This window comes from Pelophylax lessonae, assembly GCF_965119305.1.
Source record: "Pelophylax lessonae genome assembly, chromosome: 8".
Lineage (NCBI taxonomy): Eukaryota > Metazoa > Chordata > Amphibia > Anura > Ranidae > Pelophylax > Pelophylax lessonae.
Genome location: NC_138775.1, coordinates 54,975,300 through 55,000,138, shown reverse-complemented (window position 1 = coordinate 55,000,138; position 24,839 = coordinate 54,975,300). Strand labels below are relative to the sequence as shown.

Below are 24,839 nucleotides of genomic sequence, written 5' to 3'. Positions count from 1 at the left end.
ATGAGCTAGTATGCATCGCATACTAGCTCATTATGAAATACTTACCTTAGAATGAAGCCCCGACACGGTCGCCCGGACACTGCTGAGGCAGCTGACATCTTCCCTCGGCGTCTCTTCCTTGTTTGGCGGCTCCGGCGCTGTGAGTGGTCGGAGCCGCGATGACATCACTCCTGCGCATGCGGGCAGGAGTTCACTTTCCGACAAGGAGACGGCAAGGAGCTCTGAAGGTCTGCTGAATCTTCAGAGCGCATGTGCCGCTGGTGTCAGCGACTGCATACAGGGCGAATACCTAATAAACCTTCAGGTTTAGGAGATATTAATTTTACCTACAGGTTAGCCTTATTATAGGTATACCTGTAGGTAAAAGTTCAAAAGAGGAGTATACTACCGCTTCAGGCAGCGGTATTAGGTGGGTGCTCAAAAATGACCAAACAACCAGAAGCTGTCTAACCTCCAGGTAATATGAAAATAAACATATACATTTCAAAGAAACTATTAAAGTTTTTGAGCTATAAATACAAAGAATGTTTTTTTTTTTTTTAAATAATGTCATAGTATTTTGTTATTTTTAAAATCTTTGTTCTGTGCATAGTTTGTACAATCTTGTTTAAGGGCTGGTTCACAGCAGATGCAGTCCAGTGCATTTCTTTTACTAAAATGTATTGAATTTTTTTAGCAATAAAAGAAGTAGAAGCAGTACACAATCAAAGGAACAAAAGGTATCAATGCACAGTGTAAAATTATTCCTCCCTAAATGTAGGGCATGAAAGGTAATGGCCTTAAAATATAATATAACATAGGTAAAGCAAAGCTTAGTACCCAGTTATACACTGAACAAAATTCTAAATGCAACACGTTTTTGCACCCAATTTTCATGAGCTGAACTCTAAGATCTAAGACTATTTCTTTGTACACAAAAGGCCTATTTCTCTCAAATATTGGTCACAAATCTATCTAAATCTGTGTTAGTGAGCACTTCTCCTTTGCCGATATAATCAATCCACCTCACAGTAGTGGCATATCAAGATGCTAAATAGACAGCATGATTATTGCACAGGTGTGCCTTAGGCTGGCCACGATAAAGGCCACTCTAAAATGTGCAGTTTTACTGTATTGGGGGTTCCGAAATCCAGTCAGTATCTGGTGTGACCACCCTTTGCCTCACACAGTGAAACACATCTCCTTCGCATAGAGTTGATCAGGTTGTTGATTGTGGCCTGTGAATGTTGGTCCACTCCTCTTTAATGGCTGTGCGAAGTTGCTGGATATTGGCTGGACCTGGAACACGCTGTCATATACTCCGATCTAGAGCATCCCAAACATGCTCAATGGGTGACATGTCCGGTGAGTACGCTGTTCATGCAAGAACTGGGATGTTTTTAGCTTCCAGCAATTATGTACAGATCCAGGATTGTAACCAGGATTGTACAGCACCCGAGTATATGAGGTTTGAAACTGTAGACTTTTAAAAATTGTTTACCTAGAGGTATGATTATGATCTTTGTAATATAAGTAATGGAATTAATTAAGTATTATGTTCTGGAAGCCTTGTTTCTGTAAATAGTTAGACAATTTTCCACGTACATACAGTATATCTATATTACTGTTAGCGAAATAAAAATTAAATTATATCTACATCAAAACAAAGAATCTTTACTTTGCTACTGAGCAAAGCTACACAAAACAGATCTTCATATCGAACACACTTCCAGGTGTATCGGATGGCTGCATCCCCACCGCACTTAGTGGTTGCTCCAGTCGGTCACTACAGTGTTCTGCCTATAGAGTGCAATGGGGGAAGCAGACATTCGATTAGAAGATTTGTGATTCCATGAACTGGCACTGCGACTGATAAGAATAGTCTCTTTTACGGGAGCTTTTTGTTTGTAATTTTTTTTTACTGACAGTCACTTTAAAGTTGCTTTTTATAAATATCTAAAGATCATGATTGCCCTTGGTAATTTTTTTTTTTGCATTTCATTTTGTGTCTTTTTCTGGCAGATTTTCATAGGTCATATCGTGCCTCTAGGATCAGCTGATGCAGACGGTCGATTGAGATCAGGCGATGAATTGATCTGTGTGGATGGCACAGCTGTAGTCGGGAAATCCCATCAACTCGTAGTACAGCTTATGCAGCAAGCAGCTAAACAAGGCCATGTCAATTTAACCATAAGACGTAAAGTAGTGTATCCAGGTAGGTAGATAATATGCTTATAGCTCACCCTCATAACATATTCTTACATACTATCACAAGGGTTATGTGTGTGTAAGAAGGGAAAAACTACTTTAAAATAAACCTGTCACAAACCTGGGTAGTTCAGAATATGCATACATTGAAACAATATGCACAATCTTAGGCCACCCCTGGGTAGAAAAGCATATAGAAAATATAGGAAGCTGAAGGTATACACAGATCTTGAAACTGTAGCATAGACTATCTCTTCTGGGCCCTCTGATTAGTGAAGTAAGGCTGGACAAGACCAACGGCAGATGAGAAGGTTTTGGCATGACTCAGCTTTGTGACAGGTTTACTTTAAAGTCACCTGAAAATTTAACTGCCGCTGTAAAAGAATATACACCTCTCCTGCTACCTGTACTGGGGAATTCTGCTCCATTAGAGAGAAATCATCTACTGAAATCTGTTCAGAAAAACAACAACCAGGACTGTGATCATGGGGTACACCCACCGACCCCCATGAAACAAGTGTGTTTTGTAGCATTGTGGCAGCCAGTGGGAAGAATGACTTTGCATAGTGGGGGCCAGGAGATCAACCTTCCTGAAAATGTCAGTCATAACAGACTTCAGTGGACAATTTCTGTCCAGAAAAGCAATGTTTAGCTTCACATGAAGCGGGAGAGGTGAGTATTTATTCTCTTCTTTTTTTTATACTCACCTACAGTAGGTGGATGTAAGGTCAAGCCAGGCGCTAGTCCAGGCATCTGGGTGGATATGACCAAATGGTTGAGATTATTCCCGAGCCTGGACCAGCTGAGCGATGTCAGCCGATAGTGGACTTTAGCCCACTGTCGGCTGAAAAAAGGTCACAGGAGTGCAGAACAAACTGTGACCTACAGAAGAAGTATAGCCAAAATAGCTTTGGCTATACTTCTCATTTTAGTTACAACAGCCTGTCATTTATTGCCTTCAACCGGTGTATGGTTTGCCTTAGAGTCGCTCAGTAGGCAAGCTGATCCCCCAAGTCCGTGTAATTGCCTTCTTGGAATTCATCTTGTGCAGTTGGATTCCATTCTCACAAATTCCTTTCCATCACTGGTATCATGATGTTTTAATTGTCCCCAAATCCGAGTCTGACTAAAACCTTTCCTGATTGTTAGTTTGTGATTAAGAAGTTTATTGGCAGCATGTGGGCACCCCCAAAATTTCAGATGTGAGATATTTACTTGTGATCTTGTAGAACAGGGTTTCCTAGCATAGTATATTATAACCGAATAAGGGAAGAAGACTGGATTGCTGAATAATTTAAAAAAATAGTTCTTTTGGATTAAAAACTTTCCTGTTATCATATGGATAAAACCAAGCTACTGACATCTTTTGAAGTCATAATGGCACTTAATAGGATTGGCAATATAAGTGTTGATTTTGACAGTTCGTAAAAGCGGTTATAGGGACCATTTGGGCGATCAATTAAGGCTCTGTAAATGTAAAAAAGTTAACAATCCCCTGCTGTAGATTGTCACACCACTGGGACTTGCTTGCAGCATTTTCACTTGACTAAACCTGCTGAACCAGCCGAATTTCGATCCATCTATGATTGCTCCTTCTTGAAAGAACCTCGAATAGGAATGTTGGAAAATTTTCATTCGATAAGCGCCTGGAAAAAACGATCTTCTATGGCCAGCCTTAGCCTGTGTTCTGTACATACTCTGTGTCCCTTTCTCTTTAGAAAAGTGAACAATTGCTAAATTCTAAAAATGATCATAAAAATCGATGCGCAGAAAGTGATGAATCTAATTTAAAATAACCAGTGATGTATAAGTAAATTCACTCATAAGATATAAAAACACACATGATTGATCATCATAGATACAAATAAATAGTGATAAACAGTATCAATAAAAACAGGTAGTGCATAATTGTGATAAATTGATGAAAGGTAATGAGTGAGCCCAGTCACCAGTGCTGTTAGAAAAATCTGTATAATGAAACAATATAACGGCTTGTCAGATGTGTCACCTCCACTCTTGTGACCCCCCAATGGGTGGGTTCTCAGTGTGACCTCGCAATAAAGCTTGGTCTAAAGGAGCTGACTAGGTTAGTCGGGGATCAGCCTGTTCACGGTTGCACGGTGAAGGAATCCTGGATTTACATATGAAAAAGATCAAATTAATCTGCTGAAGCTATACATCTAGTATTGGGAGCCCGGATTGAGGAAAAAAGGAGATCATCCACCATTACCCTGTGAGGGTATATCCGATCCTTTAGACCAAGCTTTATTGCGAGGTCACACTTAGCGAGGTGAGAACCCACCCATTAGGGGGCTCACAAGAGTGGAGGTGACACATCTTACAAGCCGTTATACTGTTTCATTATAGGGATTGTTCTAACAGCACTGGTGACTGGGATCACTCATCCCTTTCATCAATTTATCACAATTATTTACTAACTGTTTTTATTGATACTGTTTATCACTATTTATTTGTATCTATGATGATAAATCATGTGCGTTTTTATATCTTATGAATGAATTTACTTATACATCACTGGTTATTTTAAACTAGATTTATCACTTTCTGCACAGCACTTTTTATGATCATTTTTAGCTTTTTACACTGACTGACTGGGAAGTTATTAGTGCAAGCTGCAGTTTTAGGCCCCTTTCACACATACGGTCCGTTCAGTTCATCAGTTCAGTCACGTCAAAATGTATCAGTTTTCCATCCGTTCATCCGTTTTTCATCCATTTTTCATCAGTTTTTCGTCAGTTGTCATCCGGATGTTTTTCATCAGTTGTTATCTGTTTTTCATCTGTTTTTCGTCAGTTGTTATCTATTTTTCATCTGTTGTCATCCGTTTTTTCATCCGTATTTCATCCGTTGTCATACGTTTTCATCTGTTTTTCGTCCGATTCGTTTTTTTTTGATGGATGAAAAAATAGGGCATTCATCTGCTCAATAAAATTGGCTATGGCTGGAAGTGAATGAAAACGGATGTTAACTGATGATCATCCGTTGTCTTCCGTTTTTACATAGAGATACATTGATGTCCGTTTTTCATCCGTCAACGGATGGATGAAAAACGGACAAACGGACAGCATGTGTGAAAGGGGCCTTAAAGACATAGTAGCTCAGAGGATCATTATTTTAATTGCTGAACTCTGTGAGGGTTTTCAACATGCAGCAGATCTATGTGTGTGCTAAGCACCCAGATCTTTATTGCTGGAAAGATAATGTATAGAATCAAGACACATCATTGTAACAGATGATGACCAGATTGAACCAATCACAGACCAGAAATCTAAGAGACAAAGTATTAATCTTCAGAAACAACCTGCAGGTGTTTCAATAAAACTTTTTTTCGTTTATATGCAGGGTCACGATGATAGATGCGGGATGTTTTGTGCATGCTTAAATTTCTGAGTTTGAAATAGGCTATTTAACGATGATATAAAGTATCTTGGTGTTCTCTTGTCCTAACCATTATTTTTCCAACATCATGTGCCTCAGTAATATTAAAAAAGGTATCACTATTATGTATTCCAGTCCTCAAAACAGAAAATGAAGTCCCTGCCTCACCAGCATCTTCCCATCATAGTAGTAACCAGCCTGCATCTCTGACAGAAGAGAAACGCACTCCCCAGGGCAGCCAAAACTCACTAAACACTGTTAGCTCTGGCAGTGGCTCCACCAGTGGAATCGGCAGCGGTGGAGGTGGAGGGAGCGGCTTAGTCAGCACTGTGGTTCAGCCTTATGATGTGGAAATTCAGCGTGGAGAAAATGAAGGTTTTGGATTTGTCATTGTGTCGTCTGTCAGCAGGCCGGAAGCTGGAACCACTTTCGGTAAGTGCAGTGAAAATGCCATGACATAAAGTTGCAATTAAAGGCAGATTGCATGCTTTCACAGGAATATGGCATTCATAAAATGACAAGCAAGTCTCACCATAAATCAAACTTAAACAAAATATAGCTAAATTGACACACCTTTAAATTTTATCAAAAGTGTTCTTGTGCAGGCAGCCATTTTGAGGGATGATTTAAACCATACAGAGGGTACAGATCACTAGCCTTGAGAAAACAAAATGTAATTGACCAAAAACCATTATAGTTTTTGTTCCAGCGGTCAGCAATGGTAGTTCCCATCTGTCTATTTTTATAGGTTCCTTTCAACATTGTTCCTTTTCTAATCTTCCCTAAAATAAAAAAAATAATAATAATATCTGTTTGCTGCAAGGAACACGAGTCTTTTGATGAATGAGGACCACTAGGTTTGAGCTCCGTTCTAAGAAACACAGAAAATATGTATGTAGCGAGTTTTATTTTCTGTAATTTAAACTGACTGATTAATACACTTTCAAAATTTATTTTGCTTCTAGTTGTATTCCATTAAGAAGGCAAGTGCCATCTGAAGCCCAAGACGACAGTAAAAACCTGTAATTATTGAGAAATCTTCTGAGCGATTGTAGGTTTATGGCTCAGCTCCCGTGCATCGGGAGCCATAAAGATGGGCTCTTGAATTCAGCACTGAAAGAAATAAAAGTACATAGAATATTTAATCAACTTGTTGGCTTCAGTCCTAAATAAAATATACATTAGGCCTTGTAACATTTTGTAGGCTTTGAAGTGAAAATCAAAGGATGCTTTATTAGAGTAAATATTTCATATCTATACAAAAAATGTAGAAAAAAAAGAAGAAAGGAAGGCAGATTATGTCCAATGAGATCATGGCTAAAGCAGGAGATACAATATGTACGGTATTTAAAATATTACGCATTTTCAGTGCCTGTTGAATAAATCAGTATTAAGAAGTTTATCTAAACATAATTTTCTTATAATTATCTTTAATATTTCATGATTGTTTTTTATGCCCAGTTATATAGGTAGCTCACCTAGTGGCTATGAAAGGTCAGCAAATCCTCTTTAACAAATTGATTTTAGGCAAAAGAACACCAGGGACACATTCTATGATTGTTTATGCAACTATGATTTTTGTGCAGTTGCATGATCTTTCTAGTCCTTTGTATATTGGAACAGTCGCAAATATCTTTTAGTCTGTGTCTTAAGCAGTCAGTTTTGTATCTAGAATGGGTCTGTGTTCGTGGTCACCAAATAATTTGAATATTCTAAGAAAATTGATCTAACTTTCACCTTATTGAAAGAAGACAGCTGCTGGTTGCTTTCTTTCTTTAGTAAACCCATCATGCTCCGATAATTCTTTTTTATGTATTAAATGTTTGATTATCCAAGTTTCAACCTCTGTTTTGCCATTTTGTCTCCTTGAAAGTATTTTGTTTAAAGAGAACATGATAGGTATTTTATACGTATTATGTTATTATAGTCAATACCAAAAACATGATTTATCTTTTCTTTTTAGTCAGATAAGTATGAAATATTGAACATGAACATATTGTAGTCTTTTTTTGCCAGCAGGTAGAACTTTAGGCTTCTTTTTAAATTTTTGTCCCTGTTTTTCTTTACCTCCTGTTATAAAAAGCCAAATGTTTACAGAGCTCAGAAGCTCAGTCTGAAATTTACCCATACAAGGGGATGAGTCAACGCATTGATTTCTTCCTTTCTCTTCCCTACCCCTAAATGGCTGTGTCCAAGGTTTTATCCTCCCTCTAAATGGCTATGTCCAAACGTACAGTTGGAGTCCACCTTGCTGAAACCTGTTGCGGTCTCTCTTTAGAAAGCCCATAATACTCTGAGAATACTTTGTCGTGTATAAATTGTTTATAAAGCCATGATGGTTTCTCTTTTAACTATCTAAAGCCAAAGCCCTCAGTTTGGAGAGTTTTTTTTTACTTTCTGTTGTGTCTACAGGGTAGACAATGAAGAAAAATGTCTCCTTGGCACAGTTGGCTTAAAAGGGGTTCTAACCCTTCCACTTCTCAATCCCAAATGAAACAATAAAGTTTTGGCTTTAGATATTTTAGGTAAAAGTCTGTTGTCACACACAAAAAAATAGATAGGATATCCTTTTTGCAATGTGCACACATTTTATATATCCTATATGTTTGGTTTGCTAACTACTGTTCTCTGCTTCCTGTACTGTGGTTTCTTTTACAAGCTTTCTAGTGGCTTGGTTGCATTTTAGCTAAGGTGATAATAAAACCATTCCTTACTGCTTACTTGTACATCACTGAGTATCTGAGGTGGAGGGGAGCCTATTATATGCACTGATTATCATTCATGAACAAAACACTGGCAAGCCTAAGTGGGTGATTTGTCTTTTTGCAATATGGGAGATCGCGGACCTGATACAAAGATGGAGGGATTGTGGGTAATCTGCGGCCTTGAAGACAAATGAGCTGACCCCGGCCCATTCCGTTTTAATGCAAGTGCTAAGCAGCAAACCTTAGTCAGGTTCCAGGAAACAAGTTTATAATGGCCCTGTAAATCACCCTGAGGGTGTATTGAAAAAAAATTTGGCAAAGGATTTTCCGTTTTGCGCTTTGCCTCATTATTAGATGTACAGTGACTATACTGAACCTACGTCTACCCCTATTCAGCAGCCAAAAGCAGTGATCAGGTGAGAATTAGGCACAGCAGCCAGTAACAAGCTTTGGTGACAACTGGAAATGTACATTTTCAAGTGGATATTGTTAGAGATATCCATGCAATGGCTACCATTCATAGCAAAAGCACATGGGTAACTGAGTATGTGTGGCTATGCTGCAATAACCAAGCTGAAAATTTGAACTCTGGGCATAATCTCAGGATGTCTGTACCCTGTCTATTACAATGTAGCTGTGTTAAATTAACACTATAGTGATAAAGTGCACAAACACTGAGCAGCCAGATGCCACAGGAGCCTGCTCTTATTTTTGAGCTATGCTTTTTAGCAGCCTAATGTTACTAAACAGGCAAAAACAGACACTAATTAGTGAGGGTTTCAGACGCTTAAGAGCTGCTAACTGACCCATTACCTGCTTTCTCAAATGGGTTAAATTGATGGCACATGTAGACTGTCACTGGGCAGTGCTGTCTGGAAATGCTAGTCACTTGTGTGGCAAACTGCAAAAAGTTTAAAGCAAGTGAATTCAGGACTAGAGAACTGTTTCAGCATTGTGACTGAGCCTTTTCAAAAGGAGATCACATTTTTCTTATGAAGTGTATCCTTTAGCGCCGGTTCACACTACCGCGACGCTACTTCCCGGGGCGACCTCCGAGATTGCGGTGCGAGCAGCACGCCGCGACCTCGGAGCGGCCGCCATGGACTTCATAACATTGAAGTCTATGGCGGTCGCCTCCTGGTCGGGACCCTTTTTCTAGGTCGGAGCGACTTGTGTCGCTCCTATTAGAACGGGTCCGCAGCTTCCCTATGGGAGGCGACCTGTGAGGCGACCAGGTCGCCTCACAGGTCGCCCTAGTGTGAACCGAGGCTAAATGTGTCCAGCCTATGGAACATTCAAATATTTAAATATTCTTAACCAGGAGTAAACAAGCTTTGAAAACAAGCATTCACCTCTGTAGCTGCAGACACTGTTGAGTAATTCATCCTCAAAATTAACAGCACAAACACTTTCACATTCAACAGCCTGCCAGCTTTCTAATCTCTATCTCTCAGGAAAAAAGGGGAGTAGAGTAGAGCATAAAGTACCGAAAGTTGTCATAAAGAACTTTACTGCTTCTCATGTGAATGTTGTGGATGAATTGCTCAGCAGTGGCTTCAGCTATAGAGGCAAGTGTAGACTTGATTTAAAGCTTGCTTACTGTTAAGAATGTATAAATGCTTGAATGTCTATAGTGTGGCCACAGGACTACGTGTTAAAAATATGTAAATGCTTGAATGTCGATAGCCTGGCCACAAGTTCACTCCAAGGAAGAGCTCTGATCTACGAAAAAACTGATAGGATTGGTACAGGGGTTTATAGTACAGTACCATACTTTGCTTCTGATAACAGGGCAAGATGTGGCTTTGTATACTCCGTAGTGGCCAGCCCCTTTGGCTCAGTGATTGATATGCCAGCATCCAGCTTGCCTTGCCAGTGTTTTCTTCAACATGAGCAGCAAAGCTCAGCTAATACTTGCTTAATGCATTTTTAACCCTCAACCTTCTCCTTTCTCAATCCTTTTCTCCTGTCCCTCCGATGTCTTGTCACTTTAACTCAAACTGTGACATACAAAAGCTGGAAATGCATGTGTGGCCATGCCTCATAAAATAGGTCGGATTATCGAGGGCAGCCCAGCTGACCGTTGCGGAAAGCTCAAGGTGGGAGATCGGATACTGGCCGTCAACGGGTGTTCCATCACCAACAAATCACACTCGGATATTGTCAACTTAATTAAAGAAGCTGGAAACACTGTAACTCTACGCATCATCCCTGGAGATGGTAATGTGCTGTCTTTATCTTTCATGTAAAATGATTTGTTACTACTTGTTCGGTAAAATGTATTAAAGAGTGTAGGAGATTTCTAATTTGCCAGGCTTTTATTTCTATCTGTGACCCTGTATTTGTACATTTTGCTCCTTGGTGGCTTTGTTGATCCATTGTTAAGGATAGCATAGCTACGTGTTAAAGCCCAAGGGAAGTCATATATAGTTAGACAGTCAGAAAGAAATTGAGCAAAAAAACTGCCATTTTCATGGTCTTTACCTTTATTTTCCTATCACAACAGGTGTGCACAGTGCTTAAGTCCTTGATCACACTGAGGCCGGGTTTAAAATCATGCAAGTTCACTTGAACTCATGTCAGTGCGAGTTTGGGGGCGATTTGAAAGACATCTGTGTGGGTTCCTGCACAGACATCTATAATCTAAGTAGCCAAAAGTAGTGCAGAAACTACTTTTGGGAATTGGTGCAGCCCTGCAAAGTCCGGCTTCACCCCGATTCGCACGTTGTCATTGCGGGCAATAGGCTCCGATTTGACATGTCAAATCGGCCCGAAGTGAACGGGTGCTTAATCTGACTCTGTAATCGGCACTCAGCAACAAACCTGCAAAGACAAGCGCCCTCTAGTATTTATGATGACACTTGTGTTCAGAGATGATGCTATTACTTGACTCTGTTAGTACACAGCACTGCAGTCTGAGGGCTAAGAGTAGCATTTTCAATGAGAGAAAACAAGGTATTTTAGGTTTTCCTCAGCACAACTGGTCATAACATGTGGGAGGGAAAGACTAAGGCCCTGCTGCCGATCTATTTGTGATCCTTTCACTGGTATTTTAGGTGTTCCTCAGCACAACAGGTCATAACATGTGGGAGGGAAAGACTAAGGCCCCTTTCACACTAGCGGACCGTTCAGATCCACCTTTCAGTTTTTCAGGTGGATCTGAACGGATGCCCCATGCATCATGCACATGTCCGCTGACATCCGATCCGGTCCGTCAAATCTGGACAGATGGAAACCCTATTTTCCATCAGTCCAGGGGATCGGAGCAGATGGGATCGGATGAGAACAGACAGGCGGTCTGTTCTCATCCAATTCCCCCATAGAGGACTCCCATTTGTGAAAGGTGCCTAAAGAGATAAAAAGGTGGAACTTATCTGATCAAATGACATTGAACTGCTAGGCTACATATATACAATGAAATTAAAGCCTCGTACACACGCACCGATTGTTGGCCGACCGATCGGCCGACTTTTGTCCAGTGTTGTTGTGTTGGTTGAAATGTGCTCTAGACTGCACATGAATTTTTTCGGCCAACAACAACCAACTTCAGAAGTGATGTCATGTGATCGTTTACTTTCCGTGTGTTTTTTCTTCTCTGAGCATGCCCAGTCTTGCTCATCTGATTTTTGTCGGCCGAAATCTGTACTGACTGACGAACAATCGGCCGTTCTGTTGACGGCCAACAAAAATTTTATAGCCTGCACACCAGATTTTGTTCGGCCGAAAAGTCGCAGTCGGTTGTCGGAAGCATCATATTAACAAGCCGACAATCGGCCGATAGGACGTTGGCCGAAAATTTACGGCCAACAATCGGTGCGTGTGTACGGGGCTTTAGAGCTTGAAATCTCGGGGCTTTTGGTCTGTTCTCCTAGGCCTGGTTCACATTAGTGGGATTTTAGATTGAGTCATACAAAAACACATGGCAGTGGAAATCACATTGTTTCAATGATGCTTATTCACATTAATGTAGCAAAGCATGCCATTCGCCTTGGTGTGATTCAGCATGATTTTGGTCCCAAAGGCTTCATTAGAAATGCATCAAAAGTGCATCTACATATGATTTGATATATTTTTAAATAGATTTCAGTGCTTTTTTCATGTCACAGCAGATTGGATGATCATTGGCCAAAGCCAAAAAACCCAGAGGCATGAAAATCACATCAAAATAGCATCAGAAACGCACCTAAGTCACATTACCTAATTGCACTAAAAATCTAATCAAAACGCAGCCGCGGTAGTGTGAGCCTAGCCACGCTGTTTCCATCCGACAACTGTTACATTTTAAAAATGAGGAGGGCTTGATAAACCACTTGGTCTTTTTTTTCTGCCGTCACTCTTTTATAGTCACTCTTCTTAATACAAATAGAATTCAGAAGGCTGCAGTTTCATAGCAGCAACATGGTGATGAAACATGGCAAAAAGACTCTGATACAATCCAAAAGGAAGAGCCCCGTCTAAAATATTCAATTTTTTTCTGTTTTAAACTTTATTTTATATGCTTTCTGCATACTTCTATGATCATCCATTACCTTGGTTTTTATGTAATCTAACAAAAGATTGAAAATCACAGTGGCTAATCAAGTCCGGGGCAGATTGTATTTTATTCGCTGATCTGTATAGTGCCATTATTTGGCGGCCTTCATCGTTTCTTATGTTTGGAACCACTCTGCTAATCCATTTTAAAAGCTATTCATTTTATTTGCTTTGTATTTCCTTAAATATTATAGAAAATGGATCTGCGTATGTGAAATTCTTGAGCGATGAAAGCCGCATAGAGCTGTGCATTATTTTAAAAATAGCTGGTAAAGTTTGTTGTATTGTCATAGCTGAAATTTTTTCTCCATGTGTTGGTTTTTTGTCAGCCAGGTTTGATGGATTGTGTTTGGTCAGGTACTTGGTCTATGTATGATGGCATTTAAGCCACAGTCCCTTCTTTAAACAAATTTAGGCCTAAAAACAAAAATGTATGCTATTGTAGCATTCCAGCTTATAGATGTGGTAGCTATATTCATTTTCTTTTTTCAGGCTAGTTTTTCTTTCTTTTTGCCTGGTGGGGGGTGGCCGAGTGCGGCATGTGAGAGGACATATCTCCCTGCTGCCAAACTATTTGTGATCCTTTCACTGGCTGCCTTGCTGTCGGGCTCGGTTCGATCTTCCACCAACAGCTGCACACCTCCCCTGGTACAGTCTCTTTCCACTTGAACACTAAGGTTGACCCACAAAAATAAAGAAGAAGGAGCGGCATCGGATCCCCAACATAGCACCTCTCGAGCATTACCACAGAGGACTTATTTTTTTCCTGGTGACCTGCCATGAAAATACTTTATGTTCTAGAGTGACAACACTCACTCCTTATACTTTTACCTGTGGAGAAGCTGGGCTGTCCCCCTTAGCTGCTTTTCTGATTTGAACTACAAACGAGTGATCGACCGATATAGTTTTTTTTTTAATACCTATACCGATATTTGGTCATCGGATATCGGCCGATATTTTCGGACATGTAAAAATGTTTTTTTTTTTTCTAAAGGTACTCCTTGTGGAGAGATCTGGGGGTCTAAAAGACCCCAAACCCCTCCTCGGCACTGAAAAGCATTCAAAACACCAAGTTTGGCTGTTTTCAATGCTGTCAGTTTTTTTCATTTGGCGCCGAGTACCCGGAAGTGATGTCATGACATCACTTCCAGGTTTTTTTACATGGAGACCCGGGTCTTCTCTTCAGCGGTGGCGGTGGAGGTAGGATGCCCGGGTCTCCCAGTGGGATGGGAGACCCGGGTGAGCCGCGGAAGGCGTCAGGAGGGGGGGGTGTCCCCTCCCACTCCTTGTAATGACAGCCGAGCGGCTTCTCAGCCGCATCGGTTGTCATTACAGGTCAGCTGACCGTCGGCTATGGACACCGGTATCGGGGTAATGCCTCTAGCTGCGGGCATCACCCTCGGTACATGCACTTTCCCGAAATATCGGCAATATCGGTCACCTCAGGGGCCGATTCCGATAAATCGGGGAAAGTGCTTATCGGCCCTCGATATATTGGTGTTGCCGATAATCGGTCGATCCCTACTACAAACGTCTACCTCTCTCCTCATGTCCATTCTTTAGAGGGAAGTTGTTCTGTAGTTTGCAAAAGATTGCTGGGAAAGCTGACAACAATGTTTTGAGATTTTAGTTCAGTCCAAAGGAAGTCACAAGGACACTAGAATTCTAGCAGAAACAGTAGGTACAATATTTTTATGTATCAAATATTTCACATGCTGGTCCAAGATTAGGCACCACATTCCACAATCACATCTCAGGTGCTGGCTCGGCTCATCTCCACCAAAACAATCACTCATATCAGCAACAGGAATGCGCACACCGAGATGCAAAATAATCTTCCTTTATTAAAATAGACAGCAGGAACAAGTTCTGATCTGACGTTTCACACTGGACACAGCGTTCTATCAAAGTGAAGGGGCTTTGATAGAAACATGTCAGAATAGAACTTGTTCCTGCTGGCTATTTTATTAAAGGAAGATTATTTTACATCTCGGTGTGCGCATTCCTGTTACTGATACAGGTGATTGCTTCAGAGGAGATGAGTTGAACCAGCAACTGAGATTTGTGAACACAACTGTGCCTGTTCAGTTTTTTTGTCCACATTTTGACAGCGGAATGTGGTGGACCCATTCGATCTATGGGATGTTTGGATGTGTCCATCAAAATCAACTACTTCTGATCCATCACATTTAGGTCCAGAAGAACAGAAAAGCGTGCAGTTCTTTTTTTTTTTTTTTTTGGACCTTAACGCACTCTGAAGTAGGCAGCCTGCCTGTAGACCTGCATGGAGCTTTGAATCCGGTCTGCCTGGAAAACTGATGGGTAGACCTGATCAGAAACACTGTGTGAAAATTGCCTAAAGAATGTACTAGCTGTTTAACAACTTTTAAGGCTTCTTTCACACGGTCTGCCTCCGCAGGCGGATCCGTGTTGCTCAGCGGGGATCGATCCGCGATCCCGGCTGAGCCGGGCGGATGACAGCTCTGTCTCCGCTTGCAGAGCGGAGAGGGAGGTGTCTCAGCACCCGCTGCCCTCTATGGGGGATCGGAGGAGAGCGGACAAGCGGTCCGCTCTCCTCCGATCCCCCATAGAGGGCAGCGGGTGCTGAGACACCTCCCTCTCCGCTCTGCAAGCGGAGACGGAGCTGTCATCCGCCCGGCTCAGCCGGGATCGCGGATCGATCCCCGCTGAGCAACACGGATCCGCCTGCGGAGGCGGACCGTGTGAAAGAAGCCTTAAAAGTTGTTAAACAGCTAGTACATTACTGAACGGATGGAAAAATAGGGTTTCCATCCGTCCAGATTTCAGCACAGGATCGGATGCGGATGGCAGCGGGTGTCAGCGGAGGTGACTTCCGCTGACACCCGCTGCCCCATAGAGCTGCATGGAGGATCCGATCAGATCTGCCTAAAAAACTGACAGGCGGATCTGATCAGACCGCCCGTGTGAAAGAGCCCTAAGATTAAATATCACCTACACAGGGAGTTCATTGTTTTCAGTGAGTCAAAAGACTCATAGGCTTGCATTGCAATAACATCCATTGTGAAACATATGCAGTAAAATATATATATATGCCCTCAGGCTGATCTAAGGCCACCATACATGGCTCAATTTATGTCATTCAGCCTGCAATAACAGAAGATCGATAAATTCCTTCTTCCCCACTTAACAGTGTGGATTGCAGAATCTCAACTGCCAGCTATTGTATTTAGGCACCCGCAGCTGTATGAATACAGTGGCACTTATGAACAGTGACTGCATCTGATAGATAGACTGCAGCCAATACGTTTCCTCCCAGCTAGGCCCATAAAACTGGGTGGTGATTGCGGGACCTATATTAAATTTTGAACAACTGGCCCGGAATCAGCTGAAATCTGAATTGTGTATGGCCAACTTAAGTGTATATATATGTATATGTGTGTGTGTGTATTTATATATATATATATATATATATATACTCACCGGTCACATTTTTAGGTACACCTGGCAGCAACTAAATGCATTTAGGCGTCGTGTTAAAGACAACTTGCTGAAGTTCAAACCGAGCATCAGAATGGGGAAGAAAGGGGATTTATTTTAAAAAACTGCTGCTGTGAGCGGCAGTTGTGTGGACGAAAAATGCCTTGTTGATGTCAGAGGAGAATGAGCAGACTGGTTTGAGATGATAGAAAGGCAACAGTAACTCAAATTACCACTCATTACAGCCAAGGTATGCAGAGTACCATCTCTGAACGCAGAACACATTGAGCCTCGAAGCAGATGGGCTACAGCAGCAGCGGCAGACCACACCAGGTGTCACTCCTGTCAGCTAAGAACAGGAAACTGAGGCTATAATTTGCACAAGCTCACCAAAATTGGACAATGGAAGATTGGCAATACAGTGCCTGGTCTGATGAGTCTCGATTTCAGCTGTGACATTCAGATGGTATGGTCAGAATTTGGCAAAAAACAACATGAAAGCATGGATCCATCCTGCCTTGTATCAACGGTTCAGGCTGGTGGTGTAATGGTGTGGGGGATATTTTCTTGGCATAATTTGGGCCCCTTAGTACCAATTAAGCATCAACTAAACGCCACGGCCTACCTGAGTATTGTTGCTGACCATGTCCATCCCTTTATGACTACAGTGTACCCATCTATTGATGGCTCCTTCCAGCAGGCTAATGCACCATGTCACAAAGTTCCAATCATCTCACCACTGGTTTCTGGAACATGACAATGAGGTCACTGTACTCCAATGGCTTCCACACTCACCAGATCTCATCCAATAGAGCACCTTTGGGATTTGGTGGAATGGGAGATTGGCATCATGGATGTGCAACTGACAAATCTGAAGTAACTGCGTGATACTATCATGTCAATATGGACCAAAATCTCTGAGGAATGTTTCCAACACCTTTTTGAATCTATGCCATGAAGAATTAGGGCAGTTCTGAAGGCAAAAGGGGGTCCAACCCAGTACTAGGAAGGTTTACCTAAAGTGGCGTGTGTGTGTATATATTTATTAGGGATCGACCAATATAGTTTTTTTAGTGCCGATACCGATATTTTGGTCATCGGAAATTGGTATTGGCCGATATTTTCAGACATTTAAAAATGTTTTTTTTTTTTTTTTCACAGGTACTCTTGTGGAGGGATCTGGGGGTCTAAAAGACCCCAAACCCCTCATCTGCACTTAAAAGCGTTCAAAACAGCCAAGCCTTCTGTTCAGCGACCGTGGATGTAGGATGCTCGGGACTCCCGGTGGGACGGGAGACCTGGGCGAGCCGCGGAAGGCGGTGGAAGGAGGGGGGGGGCGTCCCCTTCCGCTCCTTGTAATGACAGCCGAGCGGCTTCTCAGCCGCATCGGTTGTTATTACAAGACAGCCGACCGTCGTCCATGGACGCCGGTACCGGGGTGATGCCTCTAGCTGCAAGCATCACTCCGGTACAAGCACTTTCCCGACATATCGGCAATATCGGTAACCTCAGGCGCCGATTCCGATATATAGGGGAAAGTGCATATCGGCCCCCGATATATCGGCATTGCCGATAATCGGACGGTCCCTAATAAATAAATATATATATATATATATGTAATAGACTTTCCCTATAACTATACTATATTATTATGGCACAGAAAGTAAAAGCAGAGTGTGCTGTCTTATATTCAGAGCTGCTAATGAGCTGTACAGTCCACCAATCAGGAGGCCTAAGGCAAAGCAGATTTTGCCGTACGTTATCTGACCTGCAGAGAATCTTGATTCTTCTCAGCAGCTTCTTTGCCTCCTTCAGTACTGCTACTGGATCTTCTCACAGGTGTGTGCCCCCTGCCACTGCTGCCATAGGCATTGTCCCATGGGACCCTTCTAGCCTTACAAAGATAAATTGCAGCACAAAGGAAAAGCCTAGTCATTTTCTGGCTACTAATTCCCTTTTTCCATCGCTAGCTACTTTTTGTATTGCGTTCTACATGATACCTCAGTCGCGATTTTAGCATAATGACCCTCATCTTGTTTAACAGATAAAATATCTCCAGGCATTTTCCCGGCTCATCATGCAAATTATAAAATCTGTCTAATGCTCTTTGCTTCCTTGTGCTGCTCGGTAACTAAATTGCTGATGTGTGTGGTTAGTGTAGGGAAAATATGAAATTCATAGTACGGCAAGCTTCAGTGAGCCCAGCAATTTGTCTTTGCAAGCTGTCAGGCCTCTCAGAAAATGTACACTGATGTTTACTAATCTCTGGCCTGGTTTTTATTAAAGGAAAATATGGCATTGTTGTATACATCTTCTTATGTAAAGGACCAAACTTTAACTGATTTTTATTTTTTAAAAATTTCTCTTTATTCAGGTAGATCTGAAATACTGTATATGAATATTTATTTACCCTTTACAAGTTACTAGGCAATGTCCATTCCCCCCTCCCCACCTTTGCTGAGTCATTTACCACTATGCTGTGAATAGCCGGTAATACCGATGTGAATGTACAAAATAGCGCTGCGTAAATTGACGGCCCTGTAATACTTCTATAAATATATATATATATATATATTTTTTTTTTATTTGGTTGAACTAAATGGACTTGTCTTTTTTCAACCTGAATAACTATGTAAATAAATAAATTTAAAAAAATAAGCTTTTCAGAGCGTCAAGGCGTGAAGAGCTACTGCTGGGCTTTCTTACTAGAAAGTAACCATTGTATCATGGAAGCACCTTGTGTAAATTGTTAATTTTTAAGATAATTCTTTTTTTTTTTTACAAGTACCTGGAAAGTAAATTAAAACATCAACCTAAAAACTTTGAGGCATTCCAAAAAATACATTTAAATAAAACTTTGTAGAAAGTGACATAGCAAGATCTGCCACCGAGGCTGATCTGTTGTAGGTATCTGTGAACACAGGCAATAACTGGACAGATACCAGAATTTACATTATTGCATTATTTCTTCGTCTGCATCCTAATCTAGGAAGTTGCCGACCCTTTAACAATGCCTGAAAAAAAAGGTGCTGGCCTTCTAAAAAGATATGCAAATTAACACTTTGCGGGGAGAGAGTACTGTGATCATAGTGAGAGGTGATACATACCTGGAAATGTTAAACATATGCATTAATTAGCATACATTTTTTTTTTTTATCCTATGTCCACTTTAAGCTCCTAACCCTCTTGGAGAATTTCTTTTAAATCCTGGCTAGCCTGTAAAACTGCTCTCTGAACAGTGTGTATGCAACAGGTATAATTTAATTAGAAGGTAAGGTATAAAGGCAGTGTAAAAGACGTAAATTCAATAAACGATGTTCCTAATTAAAGATAGTTTGCAAGTAGTGGTATACCTTGATTAAATTTGGAGGTCCATTAAAATGGTTGCTTAGCCCAGCATTCTATCACTTGTGGGTTTAAAGAGATAGTTAGGGACTGCAGATTTCTTTCAAGGCAATTTAACATGAATTATATGTGGAGTTTAAAGGCTTCCAAGCCAATTAAGCCTCCGCTGCATTACTTAAAAAAAAAAAAAAAAAATCAATTTTATGAATAATATTCAGAAGTTGTTTTTATATAAAAACATAAATTAATGTGTTTTTATGGATTTTATTTAGTATCTTGATGCTTATAGTAATGATCTGCAGTTGCCTAAATTGAGGGCAGATATGGCATCGGGTATTTAGTGGTGCTCACATACCTTGTACAGTGCTGAAGAATCCCCAAAAACTTGTGGTGGTCATGTTTTACAAATCTTGACTAGTTCCGGGAGTCCTGCCCTTCATACTCTCCATGCATTGCAGCTGACCAATAGGGGCAATCTGTGGGATGCAAAACAAGATTTCCATAGGCTTTAGCAAGCTCCAAGGCCTTATATAAGGTATTTGAGGACACATTTCTGTGGCTGTTGCCCATTTTGTATATCGGTATAGCCTCGCGCTTATGGTATTGTGCAAAAAAATATATATAAAGAAAATATATATAACGAAAGTGTCTTTGCACTAAATAGCTGCAAGTTAAAGTGCTTGTGCCTTTAAATTATAGTGAACTCAATGTTGCGGCGCTGCTACTAAATTAAATAAACAAATTTTAAATGAAAAATGAATATCACTGTGTAACCTTGTGCAAAATGTGCAAAGTATATATTGTGCAAAATCTCGCAAGATCACACAATAAATATATTCAAACTTCATAAATACATATATAGTAAATCATAAGTCCATATAGAGTGTCCATCAGGTGCAAATAGGTGCTTCTGTGCTTCACTGTGCCCATTTTGCAGCAACAGTTTTTGTTTAAATATACGGTACCTTTTATAAATAATCCGCCATTGGGCTTCAGGCAAGCATTTCTACCTAGGCCAGGATGATGTCATCAGTCTGCTGCAGGCAGGAAGCATTTCCCCAGTCCCCTTTCCCCCTGAAGTGATACAATTTTAATTTTTTGGCACATCACTGTATCTGCAGCAAGGACTGATCTGCGTCCGGACTTTGTGAGTGCAAACAAGAATTTCTCAGGCATTAGAATTTACACGATTATGTCTTCTCAGTCTAGGACAGTGATGGTGAACCTTGGCACCCCAGATGTTTCATAGTTCCCAACATTTGAAAAAAATTTCCAGGGACACTTTGCAGCACAGCTATCAATTACTTACCACACCACTTCCCTGAAGCCCCGCCCATTCTGCATAATTAATCCCCGCCTACTTATCATGTATCACCAGATTATAGGGTCTACTCAATAGAGAGAATTACAGGAAATTGAAAAGGGAATTTCAAACTTCAGGCCAAAGTAGCAGAGTTGGAATAATTCTCCCATTCAGCTGCACTTCTTCTGCCTAAAGTTTAAAATTCTCATCACAATTCCCTGCAATTCTAAATTGTCTAAAGTGTCAAATGTGCTCAGGTGTGACCATACAAAAAATGTAATATGAAAATATAAATAAAGTGCAAGGTGTAAATAAGTATGATAAAACCGAATTATACTATCTGCAATAATTAGGTTTTATCGTAACTATTTACACCTTGCTTGCACTTTATTTCTATTTTCATATTACATTTTTTGTATGGTCACACCTAGTAGTCTCAGCAGTGCCATAAAACAAAAATTCTGTCTTGAAGAGAAAGATAGGGAACAGGTAGAGAATACAGAGACAGCCTCTATTCTCTTTTTGTCCCGTTTTTTGCTGTCTCTGTATTCTCTCCCTGTTCCCTATCTTTCTCTTCCAAACAGAATTTTGGTTTTATGGCACTGCTGAGACTATGCTCCTCTCTAGCATCCCAGGCAACCCCTCATTTTCTCCAATATCTCTCTTTTGTTCCCCACTCTTCTCTAATAAACAGGACTGACTCTGCTCTCTTCCTCTAGCAGTCACTTCTGTAACTGTTAACTTTCTATTCTTTTCTTGCCTTCTCCCAAACTCCTTGTCCCCCCCCCCCCTTTTGGCATACATGATCCTTTAGTGACAGTGAATTAATTATCTGCTGGCACTCACTGTTAAACTTGAAGAACGTCGGTTGGGTCCATCGGAGCTGAGCAGCGGGCGGCTGAAAAGGCTGGTGTGCTGAGCGCGCTGGTCTGAGACTGCGAGGGCGGGGCCCGGCTCCAGAAGAAACCGCAACCTACACATGCGCCACCCAGGCTACGCCACTGGACAGGCACAGGCCAGCCCCCGCCATGTTCACCCAATCACAGGGCGCCCACCGTCCATCCTGAGCCTGTAGATGAGGGGTGGAGCGCAGGGAGACACCGTTAGGGAATATAAGGTCAGACGCCCCCTCCAGCCTCCCCCACGCTCCCCCACTGGCTAGGACAAGTCCCGGCAGAGTAAGTTAGTTGGGACAAGGTCCTATTTGGCGGCACTGTCCCATCAAAAACGGGACAGTTGGCAACTATGGATGTTTCCCAAGATGCTTATGCACTCTGCAATGTAGTTGAGCATCATGGGAAATCTTGTTCCAAAACATCTGGGGTGGCAAGGATTCGCCATCACTGGTCTAGGAAGTAGGTGCTGAAACTGGATGATGACTGAGCAAAGATGGTTCTGTGCTTTTGGAGAGAACAGAAGAAAAAGGCATTATCAGGGGGAGCACTGTGATAGGTAATAAATACCTAGAGGTGTGGTACTTACATAATACTTATTGTGCATGCACTTAACATGAAAAATATATCTGAATCTAGGTACATTTGACACTGAACTTATGTTTAACTTGTTTACTTTTCTATAGTGGCCTCTTTAATAAACCTTATGCTTAAAGTAGAACTAAAGGCAAAAATGTTTTTTTCATTTTGGGTAGAGCATGGGAGGGTTATAAACCCTGTCAATTTTTTTTTTTTTTGCCATCTGTGTCCCTTTGGGGAGATTTGTTTTCACTTCCTGTCCCATAATTAAACAAGAAGTGAGAGGAAATTAAAGGAATGCCTTGGGGGCCTCCAGGTCACCAGAACTTGTGTCCCCTTTTAGAAGATTTCCCCTCTATTACTTTTCTGGGGACAAACCAAAATTCGTGATTTTCTTTTACTTTCACTGATAACAGTAAAGAGGACATCTCCCTAACAGTCCTTTCACATGGGCTTTCCGCCCGGCAGACTCCGTTTTGCTCAGCAGGGATCGATCCCCGTTGAGCAGGCGGATGACAGGTCCATCTCCTCTTACTTTGTCAGATCCCCACTCTCCTCTATGGGAGATCGGATGAAAACAGACCGCCTGTCTGTTTTCATACGATTCTATCCCCCAGACGGATGGAAAATAGGGTTTCCATCCGTCTGGCTTTCACCGACAGGATTGGATCGGACATGTCACCGCTGACATCCGCTGCTCCATAGAGGTGCATGGAGTGACCGATCAGGTCCGCCTGAAAAACTGACAGGTGGACCTGATTGGAAAGCCCGGGTCAAAGGGCCCTAATGGGGACACAGACAGCAAAAAAAACTGACAGGTGTTCTAATCCCTCTCCACTCTACCCAAAACTAAAAAAAGCGTTTGCCTCTAGTTATACTTTAATCCCTTGGTGCCGGCAACATGGAAATATGCGCCTGAACTTTGGCACCGAGGGGCCGCATATTTCTGTGCATTGCTGTGCTGAAAGCGTGCGCGGTGCGTGCTCTTGGCACAGTTACCGGAACCTAACCGAGCGGGAGTTTTCAGATCAAGTGACTGCCGCGACAGCCAATCACAGAGATATATATAGTTCATATTCCTATCGCACACCTTCCTGGTTTGTAGGCTCGTGTGTGTTGGGTGCTGAAGCGATCACCAGTTGGCAACTGGATTAGTTAAAAGTAAATACATATTCACCAGCACACCAAGTCTCTTGCAAAAGCAGTCCAAAACTTTATTGAAGTTACGATCACATCAAAAAATAGTGCAACGTTTCGGAGCTGCACAGGACCCCTTCGTCAGGCATCACATGCCTGACGAAGGGGTCCTGTGCGGCTCCGAAACGTTGCACTATTTTTTGATGTGGTCGTAACTTCAATAAAGTTTTGGACTGCTTTTGCAAGAGCCTTGGTGTGCTGGCGAATATGTATTTACTAGCCAATCACAGAGGTCATGTGCTCTAAAGCCCCTCCCTGCGCCATAACGCTCTTAAAGGGTCTGGAGGCACCGGCATTAGGAGGTTAATAAACCACCTAATTCATTTATTATGTGCAGAATACTTAGAATGTGTTGACATTGTCAAACCTTTTTTTTTTACAGAATCCTCCAACGCTTCATTATTGACAAATGCCGAGAAAATTGCCACGATTACGACCACGCATACGCCTCAGACAATATCCCAGGAAACAAAGTAAGATTTTACAATAAAAAGGCCTTAAACAAAAGTCTGGAATTGAATATTGTTTATATATATATATAGTATATTACAAAAACACCTTATTTAAAACACATGCTCCCCATTTACACCTGAGACCTTGTAACACTAACGAGTCACAGGACACGAGGGAGGGAAAATTGCTAATTGGGCCCAATATGGACATTGTCACTTAGGGGTGTGCTCACTTTTTGTTGCCAGCAGTTTAGACATTTATGGCTGTGTGTTGTTATTTCAAGGAGACAGCAAGTTTACACTGTTATACAAACTGTACACTCACTACTTTACATTGTAGCAAAGTGTCATTTCTTCAGTGTTGTCACATGAAAAGGTATAATAAAATATTTGTGAGGGGTGTACTCACTATTGTGAGATACTGTATATATTGGGTATCTTGTGATTTAAGCTTCACTTCTGTCTTTTTTTTTTTAATCCAGGAACAATTCAAAACCAAAGCAAGAGCCCCAGTTTGAGTTCAAAAATCCACCAGCCACTCAGGTAAGAGAGATAATAAAGAGTCAGTTTGTCACTGAAGCAATATTGTTACTGGATAAGAAAAAGCTTTCGTAAGATAGTAAACCTGAAAAGTGGTGGAGCGTCAAGCCTGCAGTAACATTGTATATTTTCATGCACTGTCCTCACCAACATGAGCACTCATTGGCAGTAGAAACATTTTGAAGTGAATATGCAGCCTGGTTGGACTGTTATACCTGCACTGTGTTTATCCTGGAAAAATGCAGTA

General features: G+C 41.4%; 1 protein-coding gene across 8 annotated transcripts in view; it reads left to right on the top strand.

Annotated features, from left to right (window-relative positions):
• MAGI1 (membrane associated guanylate kinase, WW and PDZ domain containing 1) overlaps positions 1 to 24,839 on the top strand; it is a gene marked incomplete at its 5' end in the record, with an annotated part of 797,934 nt that overhangs the window by 753,900 nt on the left and 19,195 nt on the right. For 7 of the 8 annotated variants that reach the window (XM_082266002.1, XM_082265998.1, XM_082266000.1 and 4 more), the window contains 5 exons: positions 2,002 to 2,194; positions 5,722 to 6,018; positions 10,308 to 10,511; positions 23,983 to 24,073; positions 24,535 to 24,595. In XM_082266002.1, the coding sequence (XP_082122128.1) occupies positions 2,002 to 2,194; positions 5,722 to 6,018; positions 10,308 to 10,511; positions 23,983 to 24,073; positions 24,535 to 24,595 (846 nt within the window). The remainder of the gene's footprint in view (positions 1 to 2,001; positions 2,195 to 5,721; positions 6,019 to 10,307; positions 10,512 to 23,982; positions 24,074 to 24,534; positions 24,596 to 24,839) is intronic. The other variant, XM_082266001.1, reaches the window with a different exon arrangement.